The following is a 15994-nucleotide window of genomic DNA, read 5'->3' as shown; positions in this document are numbered from 1 at the left end:
TGCTCAGCATGTCACCACCTTATGCACTGAACTTGTATAACGTGTATAAGGTGGAGACAGATGGCTTGAATTTGCCTAGTCTGTCTAGCCAGCTCCCCTGTCTCGGCCTCCTGAGAGAGTCCTCATCCTCCTCATCCTCACCCTTACTCAGCAAGAGCTTTACCCAGCGAGCTACCCCCTGGCCTCTACGCCTCTGGCTTCTTCAAGAGAGGGCAGAATTCTGCTTCTCAATATCCCATGGAGACCAAATAAACTAGGCTGTGGCTACATCTGGCCTGGAGGTGCCTTTGCTGTGTCTCTGCATCTCCCTTGTCTTCCATAGGCAGGAAGAACTACCCACACTCCATTCTTGCTTGGCTTTTAGAGCCTGGCAGACAAGAAAAATAAGAAAAGTGCTGTTTCCCCTCTCTTTGATCTGCTGCCTATGTCTTTTCCCCAGAGAAGGGAGTCGGTATGACTCCCATCAGGCTGAGGACCAAGTGGGTGGTGACAGTAGCTGGAGATTGAAGGTAGGAAGGAGTGACATGGTAGGTGGCACTGGAGACCTGCTCCCCAGAGCCATCAAACAGAAACCTAAGAGAGAGAAGTACTGGCTTGCAGCCTAACGCATGTCTGCCCCCTGCTGCTCAGGAGATGCCAGGACAACTTCCTCCCACCTGAAGCTGGCAAAGGCTCTCCAGGGAGGCCACCACGGGAGGTCAGGTGTCAGGAGCCGAAACACCGGCTTCCCTGCAGAGCCTCCAGTACTGTAAGCCTTTGTTGCCCAAGCCTGTGCGAGCCCAGCAGGGCCCACAGCAGGGAAACAGGGAGAGCAGGCGCAGATCAAGAACTCCGCTGACCAGCAAAACCATCACTCTCCAAAAACCCTGTACAGCCTGCAAATCCCCAAGCTGAAGACGATCACCAAGCGCCAAGGACTCATTAGGGCAGCCAGTGCCACAGGCAACCAGATGTCCAAGAATCTGGTATAAAAGGTGACAGCTTGTCCCCAAGGTTGTGGGGTGAGGACTCATATCCTGTCGTTTCCCCCTAGGGGCATTTTAAAATTTGACACTGTTTTCCCTGTTTCAGGGTGCTGCTGCCTCCTCACCCAGGCCCTGGTAGACTGCATCTGTCTTCCCCTTGCAACAGGAGGAGGAAATGATTGTGTTCTCTGGATTTGGGTTCTCAGGCCCCCTCCCACACTCCCCCAACACTCCTACTCCACTCCTACCCCTACCCCCACAGCAGCAGACATCGGGGCTTGGGGCAGGTACACTGAGGGCTCAGTCAGACTCAGGACAGGGTCAGAGCCTCATGTAGCAAGAGAGGAGAGTAATTTCCTTGTTTGGCTGGGGCTCTGGATTATGGTTGCCAATGGCACTAGGCAGGAGAGTGTGCCACCTTCCCAGCCAGACTGAGTGCTGAAGGGGAGAGCGCGCCCAGTAGTTGTGTAGTGCATGCTATGAGGGCGTGACCCATCCTCAGCCCACAGTGGCAGCCCCAGCAGCAGCTCGGTTGGGAGGGCTCTATCTACCAGATGCGGAGGAGTGGGAAAGAGTCGAGGCTAGCCCAGGCTTCCCTGATATTCCATACCAGGGGCTGGTGGGAAGCCTGGTCCACAGCGGCCACGGAGTCATCTGTGGCTGGCTCCAAGTCATCAAATGCCAGTTCGATGTTCTCCTAGGAAAGAAGGTGCAACAGTAATGCCCACGGGGCTACGAAGGGTGCGCACCCACGGGAGTGGGCTAGGAAGGGGTGCACCCATGGGAGTGGGCTACAAAGGGCCTCTGGAGTCAGCAAACCCAAAGCCTCGTCTCTATGCAGGAGTCCCCTAAACTAGCTAAAAGGACAAACTGCTCATTACCTCCCAAGGTAATACTCAGTATTTCCTGACAGCTAAAATTCTCCTAATCTCTCTTTATACTAAAGCGCAGTCACACTCCGCTGCTATCCACATCCGTTGATTAGACGACACAGAATAAGCCAGCCTTCTCTCCATTTCACACAATCATCCTTAAAAATCATGAAGACAAAGTCACATCCCTCCCTCTGGGGTCCTCTCTCATCCAAGACAAATATCCTCATGTGCAGGAGGAAGAATCCCAGGACTCACATCCTAGAGACCTCTTTAAGGGAAGGGCTCAATAGCCAGCCACCATCTTAGATTCTAAAAGACCTGGGACAGGGATCTGGGAGAAAAGGCACCCAGGTCCACCTTGAGGCGGGTGCTGCACAGTGGCAATTCAAAGACTGGAAAGGGGGTGGGGCCTGGGAACGCATAAAGTGGCACCAAGGAGACCTCCCTGGGGCGCTGAATATGCCTTCAGCTTCCTGGAGTACAGACTGTCCACAAAGAAAAGACACAGCATCTAAGGACCAGGACAAAAAAAAATCTCGCTCCAAAAGAGAGAGGGAAGAAATGAGGGGGTGCGGAGAGAGCGGGCAGAGGCCCTGTCCGAAGGAGAGGTGGAGTAGGGCTCAGGTGGTGACTGCCCGCCCGCCCGGCAGCGAGAGGTGGAGTAGGGCTCAGGTGGTGACTGCCCGCCCGCCCGCCCGCCCGCCCGGCAGCGAGAGGTGGAGTAGGGCTCAGGTGGTGACTGCCCGCCCGCCCGCCCGGCAGCGAGAGGTGGAGTAGGGCTCAGGTGGTGACTGCCCGCCCGCCCGCCCGGCAGCGAGAGGTGGAGTAGGGCTCAGGTGGTGACTGCCCGCCCGCCCGGCAGCGAGAGGTGGAGTAGGGCTCAGGTGCCCGCCCGCCCGCCCGGCAGCTACCTACCTCCTTGTATCTCTCCAACTCCTGCAGGAAGGCGCGCTCGTGGAACAGCCTCTGCAGCCTGTCCTGGGCGTAGTTGTGGCACAGCTCCTCAAAGGAGGCTCCCCGGGCTGACCCGCCCCACTCAGGGTTCTGGGACCCTGGCGTATCCACAATCATCACGGAGCAGAGCGAGTGCTGGCTAGACTTGAGAGCCCTTAGCCGGGAAGAGCCTGGGGTCAGAGCTGGGCCGGGGCCCCACCACACAGTGGGCCCCACTTCTCTGCCCCACCCCTCGACTCCCGCATGTGGCCTACCCCTTTCCCTGCCCATGTACTTCTCAGGGTTCTCACCTGGCTTACAGGGACAGTGAGTCCTCTGCTGGTAGAGGACAGCCCTGACTACCACCACATAAGTAAGCATCAACCACACTGCTACTAAAGCAGAAAGTTCCGGGGGGTTGGGGGGGGGGGGGCTCTGGGTTATACTCGGCACTTACCTGTTCACCAGGGAGATGAGGAGAGTAAAGAGCTCGCTGTAGAGGCCAGATGCCATGCCCTCTAAGCACTCCAGAGCACTCAGTTTGGTGCCTGGGGGATGAGAGGAGCAGATGACCATGCTTGCTTCGCTTGCTTCGTTCGTGGGACCACCCCATCTGCCCAGGAATGCCTTCCACCCACAGTCAGCATGGAGTCCCCGGGCTGCCCTACCGGAAGCATCTGTTAACTCTGGTCATCCCCCGCCCCCTCCAGGATGGCAACAAGTCCCAGACAAGGCCTTCCAATCCCACGCCTCAGCCAAGGGGCCCCAGGGAACTGTACCCTCTCCCAGGCCGCTCTCCTCGGGGCCCTGACGGAAGGAGGTGGACCGCTGCAGGGTGCCACCTTTTAGCTGGTGCTTGAAGATAGCTGAGGAGAGTTCTTCCAAGCTGCAGCCCAGCAGGTATGCGGCCTTCTGGGCCCACTCGTGGCGGGCAAACTGCTTACGTCCAGCTGTGGGGTAGGGGAGAAAAAAAAAGACCCAGCACTTTTGGTTCTCCTGAGGACAACTGAAGACCGCTGTGACTTTTGGTGCACCCTCACCCCATAGAATGGGGGAGTTGGCATCTTCCGGAGGCCAAAGACAGCCCTCCTAACACCACTTGAGCATGGCATGGGAACAGAATAGCCAGCAGCTGCCAGCTCTTCCAGAGTCCCTTAAAGGTGGAAAGAGGCCTGTACTAAAAGAAACACTAATTCCACAGGCTACCACTAGAGGGCACACAATCAGTTGCAAAATCCCTTGTGTCCAGGGGCGTCCAGCTTGAGTTGGGTGAGGACAGGGTCAGAGGATGAGGAGGCCCAGGCAGCAGGAGGACTGGGGCCCTATGTGTCTGCAGGGGTTTTAGCAAGAGACAGCAACTGCACCCGTCCTTTCTCTGGATACATTAAGATAGCCCCACCCCCAGCCCTACCCAAAGGGAGACCATGGACACCTTAATGGCTCAACTGTGGCGAGGCAACAGAGCCGCAGGAGAAAGGGAACAGCCCACACAGACATATGCGCCTGAGCCAACATGTATCTAATCACAGCAATTAGGGAAAGCTAACAAGAAACAAGGTTTTTACCTTCAGCGGCTTCTGTAAGGCAAAGGACCAGCATGCAGCATGCAAAGAAAAACAGCGTGTTAGCAAACAGTCATCAGCTGAGCCCGCCAGGCTCTCCGTGAGGGACTGTGGGAGGTAGGGGGTTTATGAAGATGAGCAGGCAAGACAGCATGATCGTATCTGGCTCTGAGATACAGAAGTGCACAGTCTCAAAGGAATGTGTTTGTGGATGTCAGTAACTGACAGAAAGAGAGACCCACAGACGTCCTATTATACATACGGGTGCTTATGTATACTACATACACGCATGTGTGGGCACATGCGTGTGTGCACATGCACACACACACTACACATTACACACTATTTACTACACATGCACCACACACCACACACACCATACACACACACACCCCACACATACACACACACACCCCACACAGCACACACACCACCCCCCACACCACACACATCACACACACACACACACACACACACACACACACACACACACACACACACCTGTGAAATACTAGAAACTCTGAGGAGAGAATGCAGCTCCTCAACACTCCAGAGCATCCCATCTGCAGTCACAACTGAGAAGGGTCGGAGGAAACCTGGGCCTGATTCCTCGGAGTGCAAGACCTTTTCTCAGGACACAACCGCACGCCCTCACACCCTCCTCCCCAACAGTCTGAAGGTCACCTCTTCAACCCAGATACCCACTTGTTTCCTGCATGCACCCACAACCACCACCGACGGCTTCCCAACTCCTGCTAAGCAGCCCTCACGTCCTCACATCTCCAAGAAGACAGCGCAAAAGCCAGGAGTGCTGTCTGGAGCCAGCACCCCCTTTTCGCAAGGCAGGAAGGAAAGGGATGAAGAGCTGCTACAATCGTGGCCCTTCAGGGCCATACTCAAGAAAGAGAACAGGTTGCACCCCAGCCCTCACAAGCATGGATCCCGAGTGCGGAAGCCCAGTCCACCCATCACCAGGTGCCTGCTGCCCCCTAGTGGCCTCCACTCTGACATGCAGGAGAAAGAGCAGCAACTACCAGACCAGTGGGTGGGAAGATGAGGAGGAAACTGGTCTCAGGAAGCCCCAGGTTCCGGGTGCAAAATGGGAAGGAAAAAAACCTGATATTTTATGGGGGCCTCTAAGAAGTCCCACAGCCATCAAGCTCCTCTTCCACCCTCAGCTCAGGGCTTCTCCTGAGACCAGTTCTCCATGTCAGGAGTATGAGCCCAGAGCCCAGAAGCCCAGGGAAGCACCAAGACAGTCAAGCAGGTCCCTACACCCCAAGGTCAGTTACCGGCTTGTTCCTCAAGGGCCTCTATCAGGAAGGGAATAAGAAGAAGAGTCACTCGCCGCCCCGCCACCCCACGGGAGTACCCCTTCCATCCCTCAACCCCACACCCGGGCCACCCACTCACTCCTCACTGTCCTCTCTGCCTTGACAGCTAAGGCCAAGCCTCAGGCAATCGGAGCCAGAGATGTTTCTCTAGCCTGCCCTGATGCGAGACAGGGCACAAGTCCAAGTACGTGTGTGTGTGTATGTGTGCGCGCGCGCATGTGTGTGTGTGTGAGTGTGTGTGTGTGTGTGTGTGTGACTGAGGGCGGGGGCAGGGAGCGGGGGCAGGGGGTGGAGGTTGTCAGTAACAACCTTCTGAGTATGGAGGACAAGAACAAACCACACAAATGGGGAGAGACCTCCAAGGCATTCTGGGTAATGGGACAGGCTGCCCATCCATTACCTTTGGTAGCTCCAGCAGCCCCCAGGTGGTAGATGGAAGCCAGGATGAGCCAGCAGGCCTTCTGTTCCTCGGGGGAGATGGCCAACACCTTCATGGCTGTCTGTAGTTTGCTGAACTGCTGAGCAGCTTTCTGCTTCTCCTCAGGCTGGAGGGCAGACAGAGATGCCGGCTCTGATCCTCAGCCGGCTTCCCTTCCAGCATTCCCCATCCCACTGCACCTCCTAGGGGTGCAGCGCCAGGCTAGCCCCAGGCCGACCAACTCAGTCCTCACGGGACGGCTCTCACCTTGGCCAGGGGCACGATGCCAAACACGTTGTTCTCTGCCAAGTGGTTCAGGTGGAGCTCTGTCCTAGGAGGACAAATGCGGCACCGGCGTGAGGTTCGGTCTCTCTCAGGAGTGACTGTGCAGTCCATTTGCCCGTCACGACCCCCTCTCCCCCGCCCACGGCCAGAACCCGGCCACAGAGGAGCCAGGAGCCTGTCTGAAGGGCACATCTGCTGCAGGGAACGGAGCCGCCTGCTTGGCCTGGAGCAGGGAGCCAGTCTGAAGGCATTAGATGCAAGAACATGGTAGAGGCATCTGACGTGCCGCGGCGGAGGGCTAGCTGGACGGTGCTGGAGAAAGCTCGCCTTCCAGACCAGCTCAGCTTTCAGCAGCTGTGCGACTGCATGCGCGTCATCTACCACCTGCGTCCAGGTGCGCTTCTTTCCCGGACCCAGAGACCACTGAACACCGAGGGGCTAGGTGTGTCCCCTTCATACCGCATGACCCCAAGATTTAGAACCAAGTGATTCCTAAATGGCAAGACCTGAGTCTCTACCATCTCACCAACCCCAGGGCCCAGATGGAGCCAGTGTGCAGCGGGTAATGGACACAGGCATAGTAGGCCAGAAGGTGGCAAGGACCAAAACCCTAGCCACTGGCTGGGATGGAGACCAGAGCCCCATCAGCACGGCCCCCATCCCATCTCACCTGAGGGTACCATCCCCACAGGCCAGCAGGTAGTAGAAGACGTTGAAAGTGGCCTCGCCGGCTGGGCGCCGGGCCACACGCAGCTTCTCCAAAAGCATCGTCTGTGGTGCAGCAGGAAGAAGGGTCACACTCCTCCCACCCCTGACATACAAGCCCAGAGGCCCCTGGGGTATCCTATTCCCAACTGCTCAACCACCTACCACCTCACTCCAAGATCAGAAAAGTAGCAGCCAAAGCCAGGAAAAAGAAAAAATGTCCCGGCTCCTGGAATTAAGGGAGGGGTAGGCAACTACCATGCCTGGCTCCCAGGAAACACGCCCCCCTGCCTTCCCCCCCCCAGAGTGATGGATGCTTCTGGCAGAAAACTTCATTTAGGGCATGGCAAGATGGCTTAGCAGACAAAAATGCTTGCCACTGAGCCTAACAAGTTGGACTTGATCTCCAGGACCCAGATGATGGAAGAAAATAACTGATCCCAATAATAAAAAAAAAAAAAGAAAGAAAGAAAGAAAAGAAAATAACTGATCCCCACACATGTGTCATGGTGTGCCGGTGTATGTGCATACTCACAGACACACACACACACAAATGAATAAATGTAATTTAAAAAAAAAAAGAAAGAAATTCTACTGAGCGTGGGAGAAGATCAGTGTGCCTGGGCCTAACTTTATTGCCACGTGTTATAGCACTAACCTGGGAGGAAGTCCTAAGTCCCTGACGTCTCAGAAAGTGGGCAGCATGGGGTGGGGTTCCTGGCAGCAGGATGGGGAAGGGGAGGGGTGATGGGCAGTGGCCTGGAGGGCAGAGTGGGGCCAGCACAGGCCAGACCAGCCTATGATGTCATGGCCTCCATTGCATCAGGGCAGAATCCCAGGTTAATGGGACACCAGAGAGGATGACTCCCAGGGCATGAAACCAGGCCTTCAGCTTTGCTCCCTGGGCCCAGGCAATGCCCGTTACCTGAATGGAGGCCGAGGCCACCTGGCCAGCTTGGTCAAAGTCCAGGGAGAGGATCTGAGAGAAGCGGGTGGCACTGCTGTTCATGATGGTCGGGCTGTTTCCAAAGGCTTCCAGGAGGGTGGACAGGGCCTGCCACTTCTCCACTGCAGAGCACAGGCCCAGGGAACATCAGGAAAACCAGGGACAGCTTACCCCACAAGCCCCTGGCTCCAGGATGTCCCAGACAACAGCCATCCAGAGACTGGGGTTGGGGAGTTCAAGGAGTGGGGGTGGGGGAAGAGGCAGCATCTAGGGGAGCCATTCTCCTTCCCCCGTACCCCACCCAACCCCATGCCTGTTTCCCCTGCTGCCCTGACTCACCAGAAAACACCTTGCTCCCACTGGTACCAGCGATAGTAGCCAGATACTGCACCAAATGCTGAAAGCTGGTGGTCTTGCCGCTGCCGCTGCTGCCCAAAAGGACAATGGACTGGTCCTGGCGGCTCATCAACATTGCCCTATATGCAGTTTGGGCCACGGCGTAGATGTGGGGTGCCATGTCCTCCCTCCGACACCCCTTGAACATGTGTAACACCTTGAGTGGCAGAGGCACAGAGGGGAGAAGGAGGCCCTTAGAACTAAAGCCACTTAGTCCTAACCTCTAGGGCTTGCTTATCTCTGTAACGTCACTCTGCAGATGGCCAGGTATCTTGGGGGAGGGGCAAGGCCAGGCACGGAAATGCAGATGCCCGCCGCCGACTCTATTAGAGACTGCAGGATGGCCTTCTGTCCCCACCCTCTGACTCCTCTTCCCAAGGTCAACGGTGAGAGTCACCAGGAAGCCAGTGGACACCAAAGAGAAAGAGCAGAGGGGCAGAAAAAGTCAGGTGGGGCGGGCAGGCGGGTGGGTCCAGAGGGAGACACACCTTCTCTGAATACACAGCAGGGGCCCCTCGGGGGCTGAGGACCAGCAGGCTGGGGCCGGCATAGGTGTGTAGCAGGCTAGCCCCATAGCGCTGGCGTAGTGTGTGCAGGGCGCTGGACTCGTTGAGATACACCAGGGAGGCCAGGTCTTCCAGGCGGTCACAGGAGGGAGCATTCGCCTGGGGAGACAATGAAGACGTAGCAGCTCCCACCTCCATCCCGCAGGGACAGGCCTGCCCTGCCCGCGTCCTCCCTCACCAGCAGCCCCCTGCCAACCTTCTCCACGTCCTCTTCGTCCACGTCCAGGATGGCTCCATCGTGGTCTAGTTTGACACGCACCTTCCCCTCAGGTAGGCTGAGCTCCTCCGACTTGAGCTGGCTAGCTGCAGAGCAGGGATGGGTTGGACTTGGTTCTGGGAAGTTCTACTGCTCTCCTTGGACTTTCTTGGTCCTGGCTTCCTCCCCGGGTGGCTCATCAGCCACTCTTTGCTCACTGCCGGGCCTCAGCCAGGAGTAGAGGCATCCCCCCCTTTGTCAGCCCTGAGTCAAGCCCCAGTGTCTATACTCCAAAGACTCACCTAAGGAGAACCCATCCTTATGGACCAGCCACACCTTCTCGGTCTCATACCAGGCCTCCTCAGCAGCAATCTGCTCTTCCGTCCTGGCCTGTGGAGGGAAGGGAGGAATAAACGGGCATTGCTTTAAAAGACAAGGAGACAGGGACAACAGGAGTGGGGAGAAAAAAAAAACCCAAAAACAAAAACAGGGGAGGAAGGGGCTACAAGTCGAGGCGCTGGGTGCGTGGAAACTTAGGTGGGAGACATGGGACACGGGAGTGAGAGGGGTCGGGAAAGGAGGGTAGGAAGCCAGGAGTTCTGAGGACAAAGACAATGACATCAGGGATTATACCAACTTTGAGGGTCCAGGGACACAGGGAGCTTTGTTGCCAACAGAGAACCAGCTGCAGGAAAGCAAGACACCAGGCTCCAGCTGCGCTAGCGCATCCAGCCTGGGAGCCTGTGAGAGCTGCACCCTGACTCACCGGAGCCCTGAACTCCATGTCTGGGACAAGGCCTCCTCCCCTAAGCTGGAAAGAGCCATTTCCTGCACCCTAGGGGTCTGCATTATGGAGTAATAAGAGGTCCTAGGCTCTAGCCTAAAGATGTTCCGTGTGGGCGAGGGGATAGTGCCCTGCTCTTCCAAGTCACAGTCGATAGGGGCCCCTACTTGGAAGACAGTAGCTGCACAAACCTAGTGGGCATGTTAACATCACATGAGGGCACAGGGCGGCATGGGCGAGGCAACAGCACTGATATAGAAAGCACAGAAGTGGACATGAAAAGACTGGGAAGCCCCCCAAGCCCCCCCCCCGCCCGCCAGGGCAGAGGTCACCAATCAAAATAGGCATTCATAGGCACTCTAATAATAACACTTGAATTAGGAAACCGTAGCACCAGAGGCACTGGGACATGGCTACCATAGTTTTCCGGCTCCTTAGCGGCATGTGGGCAAAATGTCATCAATATCACAGCCCCCTGAGGGAGGCTGGCCACCACAGAAGCAGACGAAACCTCAGGCTGGCACTGGCTCCAACACTCTCCCCAGCTGATAACACCCCAGATTCTTACCCTAGGTGTGTCCCTTTCTCATGAAACCCTAAAGTGAGGCGGAGACACCACCCTGTGACACTGAGCCCTTAGTGAGGGACAGAAAATGGCAAGAAGAGGTAAGTAGAAATACTGGATAGTCCGCGCCACATGTCTTAGCTTTGAGAAGGAGGGAGGTCACTAGGCTGATCGGAGCAAAGCTGCTAGTGCTTTGATTTGTCTAAGTGATAAAATTTTAACATACTGGGGTTTTATCTTTTAGTATTTGAAGGGAATGTTGGTGCATGCCTTTAATCCCAGCATTCAGGAGGCAGAGGCAGGAGGATCACTGTGAGTTTCGAGGCCAACCTGGTCTATATAGTGAGGTTTAGAACAGCCAGGACTACACAGACTCTGTCTCAAAAGATAAGTCACCAGCGGTTTGTGTGTTTTTTTTTAAAGTTATTTATTTGTATTTTGTGTGCATTGGTGTTCTGCCTGCATGTATGTCTGTGTGAGGGTGTCGGATCCCCAGGAACTGGAGTTACAGAGAGTTATGAGCTGCCATGTGGGTGCTGGAAACTGAACCTGGGTCCTTTAGAAGAGCAGCCAGTGCTCTTAACAGCTGAGCCATCTCTCCAGAACATGTTTTGTGTTTTTCAAATCACATGCAGCAAGTGAAACTTTTGTCCTGGGTGAGCATGTCTTATGGTCATGTTTGAGTGACATCACAGTGTCATGGCCTATGTGAGAACAAGTGTCTCACACTGGCCAGGAGGTGGAGACAGAGGCCATCTTATCTTTAGGCTGGGGCTAAGGTGAGGAAGGAAGGTCTTTTTGGTTCTTTCCTACCCAGAATGATCAGGATAGCAATTCCTGGGCTCCCGTGGCTGAGAGGCAAAGCTGGGCCACGGTGCTCCCCGAGGGCCACAGGTGCTCCCCGGGGCCACAGGTACTCCCTGGGGGCTACGGTGCTCCCCGGGGGCCACAGGTACACCATCTCAGCTCCCCTGGCTCCCCTAACACAAAGTGGGAACCTGGAGGGAAAGAGGCCTTACACTCCAGCAGGAGGCCCGAGCACAGACGCCAACCCAGGTGCAAGGTGGGGATGCTGGGTTGTCACCGGAGAAAGCAGAGGGCTCCTGAGTGGGGCAGGAGCACCCTACCTGGCTGTGGGCAGGGAGAGACGGCCTCGGGGTCCAGCTACCAGCAGCAAGCAAAGAGAAAGAGAGAGAAAGGTGAAGACAGGTAGAGACTACTGCAGGTGCCCTCTAGAGCTCCCCAAGACCAGTGAGCCAGCACTTGCCCAGGACTGGGGTAGGCAAAGTGAGGAGAGGCTCTTGTTATCATCAGCCCTAGGGAAGGAAAGCTCTTGCGGGCCATTCCTTGTGGCACACAAACGTCTGTGGTCACTCTGTCTTCAGCCTGTCTCTCCTGATTAGACTCCCTCCTCCGTGGCCCTGGAGGGTCAGGCCACCTCACAACACCCAAGAATGGGGCCCCCCTAGGATCCTCCAGGGCACCAGCCTCCCTATGGCTACTAGACACCAAAATAATGCTGTCCTGCCTCTCTAAACAGATGCCCTGGGATGCCACTCTCCATGCCAAGGGCTACATTTCAGAGCTAGTACAAGGGAACTGACAGGCTAAGTCTAAGGCACCTTCCTCAACCCCCACTGCACCACATGGCAAGCAGAGGCGTCATTTCACCCAGTTCCAACCATCGGGCTACCTGTCACCTGCCCAACCCCTGAGTCAGCCTTGACCCCTACATTACAGTCTGGCTACTTAAAGCCCTCCAAAGCCTTTCTGGCGAAAATGAGAGCCAGGCAAGCCTTGGGCACTGCTCATTAGAAATGAGAAAGGAGCCGGGCAGTGGTGGCGCACGCCTTTAATCCCAGCACTTGCGATTCAGAGGCAGGAGGATCTCTGTGAGTTCGAGGCTAGCTTGGTCTACAAAGAGAGTTCTAAAACAGCTAGAACGGTTACACAGAGAAACCCTGTCTCGGGGAGCCCGGGGGGGGTGTAGGTTAATATCCACATGGGTCTAGACACCAGACATCAAAATCCTGCCTTGTCATACACCAGGCCCTAACACTAATGAGTGTCCTCAAAGTAGGAGACCAGGGCTAGAGAAGGGGACTAGATCTCAGCCATGAAGGGCCCCCTCCATGGACCAGGTACTAGTCTGTCTGGACTGTCAGTGAGGGCTCATGGACAGCCATAGGGTTCCCTTCCAACACACACACACTGGCATGCACCCACACACACAGTCCAGCCACCAGTCTTGGGAAGAAGAGGGCCAGGGATTGGGAACCCCACACACGAGAGGTGGCATTACAGAAGCTGTGAAGATCCTCTCAAGTCGCTGGTGTGCATCCTCTGGGGGACTCAGCTGGACCTCAGGGTCAGCTCCTGCCTAAAGGTTAAACCACTATTAGTTCTGGCCCAGGGGTCAGCCAGAGTACCACACGCCAAGCTCTCAGCCCAGGAAGCTACTGGGATCCAGTGCAGAAGTGGAGCAGGGTCAGGGAGGCAAGCCAAGCGCCAATCTGAGGTTTGAAACTATATGACACAAGAAAGGAACAGGTAGGTGCCTGTGAGGCCTGGGGCCACTTCTCACTGCTCTAACAGTCATAAATTCTAAATGACCGTTACCCACACATGTCCCAATCAACTCTGTCCCAGGATGAACAAGGGATAAAAACCAGGTCAAGACACATCTCAGCCCCCAACTCCGCCTGAGTGCAAACAGAGAGTACAGAGAGCCGGAGGGAGAAGGCAAGGGCCCAGGATAGGCGTGGGACACTCGCTGTCTCCTACAGTTCCCCCAAGAAACAGAAGTTCAGCTCGTACCCTGACCATTGGGCCAGGAAGCCCCTGCCAATTCTTCCCGAGGTGAGGAAGGGTGGCAGCTGGCTTTCCTCTACATCCTGCAATACCCAGGAAGAGTGGCTACCAAGAGGAAGTACCCAGTAAGTGCCTCAAGGCCCCTCAGGCTGGGCCCTGGCAGCCACCTCACTCCTCTCTAGCTACAGGAAACCTGAGGTAGCTCAGGAAAGCCGTGTGGGAGTTAATGCCGACCCCCCAGCACATATCTATGAGACCTCAGGAGGACTCACAGGTCGAGGAGCTTGAAAAGGACGGATTCTAATTCAAGACCAGCTAGGGAGCCATCGCCTGTGAGGATGGGGACTCACTATACCCACCTGCCACGCCAGGGAACAGGACTTCCCAGGTGTCCTGTGGCCAGACTGGATGTTCAGGCCAGGCCTGAGGAAAGCAGTGATGGCACTGAGAAATGTCATCAGCATGGCTGTCAGTCCTTACCATTGTGGGGACCTGGTGCCAGGGAACAGGCTTGGCACATAACCTGCACCAGATCTAATCAGCGTATTGCCTCTTGTTTGTAACTCAAAAATCCAAAGACTCCCCCAAACAAAGGAGTTCTCTTAATTATTTTGGCGGCAAAATCTGCTGGTCTTTTATCTTCCTGCAGGGAGCATATTCATGAGTCTGCTTTGGACATAGTCACACACGTTTGCTGCAGGCGGCTGCTTGCACGTATGCCATAAAGCACCCCAAAACAAAACAAAAAAACAAAAAGAGTCAGGCATGGTGGCACATGCCTTTAATTCCAGCACTTGGAAGGCAGATGCAGGAGGATCACTGTGAGTTCAAGGTCAGCCTGGTCTACAAAGTGAGTCCAGGACAGTCAAGGCTACACAGAGAAACACTGTCTTGAAAAACCAAAAAATAAACAAACAAAACCCCCAAAACAACAACAAGAAAAAAAGCACTAAAAAAAAAAAAAAAAATTAATTCCCAGTACTTAAGACTTCACAGAAGAGACTAATAAGGACCAAAATTAAAAACGCCACTTGCCAGACAGGCCCTTAGTGATGGACCTTACTGAAGTGTCACAGGGGTGTGGGTGTGGGTGTGGATGTGAGCCTGGGCCACCTGACTTAAGAAAACTGTTTCTACCTTGCAGTCTTCTGCCAAGACTCTGATCTTTAGCTTTAGATATGGTGGGTCAAGCTGGCTCTGTATAGCTAGAGACCAGGTCTTTTTTTTTTTTTTTTTTTTTTTAACATTTAAAAAAAGATTTATTTATTATTTATATAGTATTATGCCTGCATATGTGATGTATGCCCAGAAGAGGGCACCAGATCTCACTACAGATGGTACCATATGGTTGTGGGAATTGAACTCAGGACCTTTGGAAGAACAGCTCTTAACCTCAGAGCCATCTCTCCAGCCTCTATAGACCGGGTCTTGACTTTTATGGAAAGGCCTACAGCATGCTGGTTAGCAGTGCCCATCTCAGCAACCAAACCAGAGCCCAGGCCATCACTCGTTCTGACACAAGGTTAATGAGAGTCATGCAGCCCATGCCACGGGTGGGCACGTGACCCTGGGGCCAGCTTTGATCATGCGAGGCTCTTTCAGGCTTGAGGAAGCCACCGTGAGGGTGCTAAGCCCTCAAGTGAGGGACAGGAGAGGTTAGTGGCACACTTGGGTGGGTACCTCCTGCTGCACACCAGAGGCTGGTGGTGACTTGGCCTGCTGTTCTCCAGAGGAGTTCAATTTGGGGCCAGCCAAGTTTGGTTCAGCCAGTTCTTGTGCCGGGGCTGGGGAGCACTGTTTATTTGAGGTTTCAGGCTTGGCTGGGGATCCTGCTTTCTTTGGGGAGTCCACCATGTTTGGAGAGCCTGGTTTTCCAGAGGGGGCTGGCTCCTGGCTAGGGGCCTTCTCTCCTTTCCCAGGAGGCTGCTTGCTGCGGGATTTGTGGTCCTTGCCCCGGCCCCGAGACATCAGGCTGCGTAGGCCCACAGAGAGCTCATCTTTGGTTGCCTCTTTCTTTGCTTCAGGCTTTGATGGAGCCGGAGGTGGAGGAGGTGGCGGTGGTGGTGGTGGGGACTTGGGACCAGAGGCTGTCTTTTCTCCCTTCTTGCCTCGAGCCGGGTGCTCAGGGGACTTGGCTCCTCGGCCTGGAGGCTCCTTGGCATTCCCAGGCTCCTCACCAGGCAGCACCTTGCTCACCACCTTCCTCACTGCATTCGCCACCCGCTTCCGGGACAGACCTTGAGTCTCCTCATTTGGGCCTTCGGCTGAGGCAGCGCCTAGGCCATTCATAGTGAGCGTGGGTTCGGGGCTCTTGGCTCTCTGGGAAGTCTCTGAGGGTACCGGGCTGGTGGCAGGCTGAGGGCTCCTAGGTGGACCACTGCTGTCCTTAGAGCTGCCCTCTAGCTATAGTCACATAAATACAGGTAGACATGAGTAGCAACCCCACGTACCTACCCAAGTCATGCATGCATACAGGATGTAAGGGGGTGTGGCCTCAGGCCCCAAGACAGATCTTCCATTCACCCACCAAACAACACATAGATCCAAAAGCTCCCTTCTCCGCTCCTCTCCACCTTCTAGAGTCTAGATATCCAGACAGAACAAGTGCATCAAAAAGCTTGGCTTCTCTTTCTTACAAATCACCCCGCTGCCC

At 55.3% G+C, this 15994-nt stretch overlaps 1 protein-coding gene across 1 annotated transcript in view; it reads right to left on the bottom strand.

Moving 5' to 3' along the window:
- The window catches only part of Myo18a (myosin XVIIIA), a 107711-nt gene that overhangs the window by 38688 nt on the left and 53029 nt on the right, over positions 1–15994 (bottom strand). Inside the window, 14 exon segments of the mRNA XM_051158025.1 lie at positions 1576–1662; positions 2756–2948; positions 3231–3321; positions 3553–3723; positions 6070–6214; positions 6355–6418; positions 7043–7143; positions 8003–8145; positions 8363–8576; positions 8908–9084; positions 9182–9288; positions 9484–9571; positions 11550–11672; positions 11674–11694. Coding sequence (XP_051013982.1) covers positions 1576–1662; positions 2756–2948; positions 3231–3321; positions 3553–3723; positions 6070–6214; positions 6355–6418; positions 7043–7143; positions 8003–8145; positions 8363–8576; positions 8908–9084; positions 9182–9288; positions 9484–9571; positions 11550–11672; positions 11674–11694 — 1725 coding nt within the window.

The sequence above is a fragment of the Acomys russatus genome, chromosome 16 (genome assembly GCF_903995435.1).
Source record: "Acomys russatus chromosome 16, mAcoRus1.1, whole genome shotgun sequence".
In the NCBI taxonomy this organism is placed as follows: domain Eukaryota; kingdom Metazoa; phylum Chordata; class Mammalia; order Rodentia; family Muridae; genus Acomys; species Acomys russatus.
The sequence above is the reverse complement of the archived record's forward strand: the minus strand, read 5'-3'. Positions and strand labels throughout refer to the sequence as shown.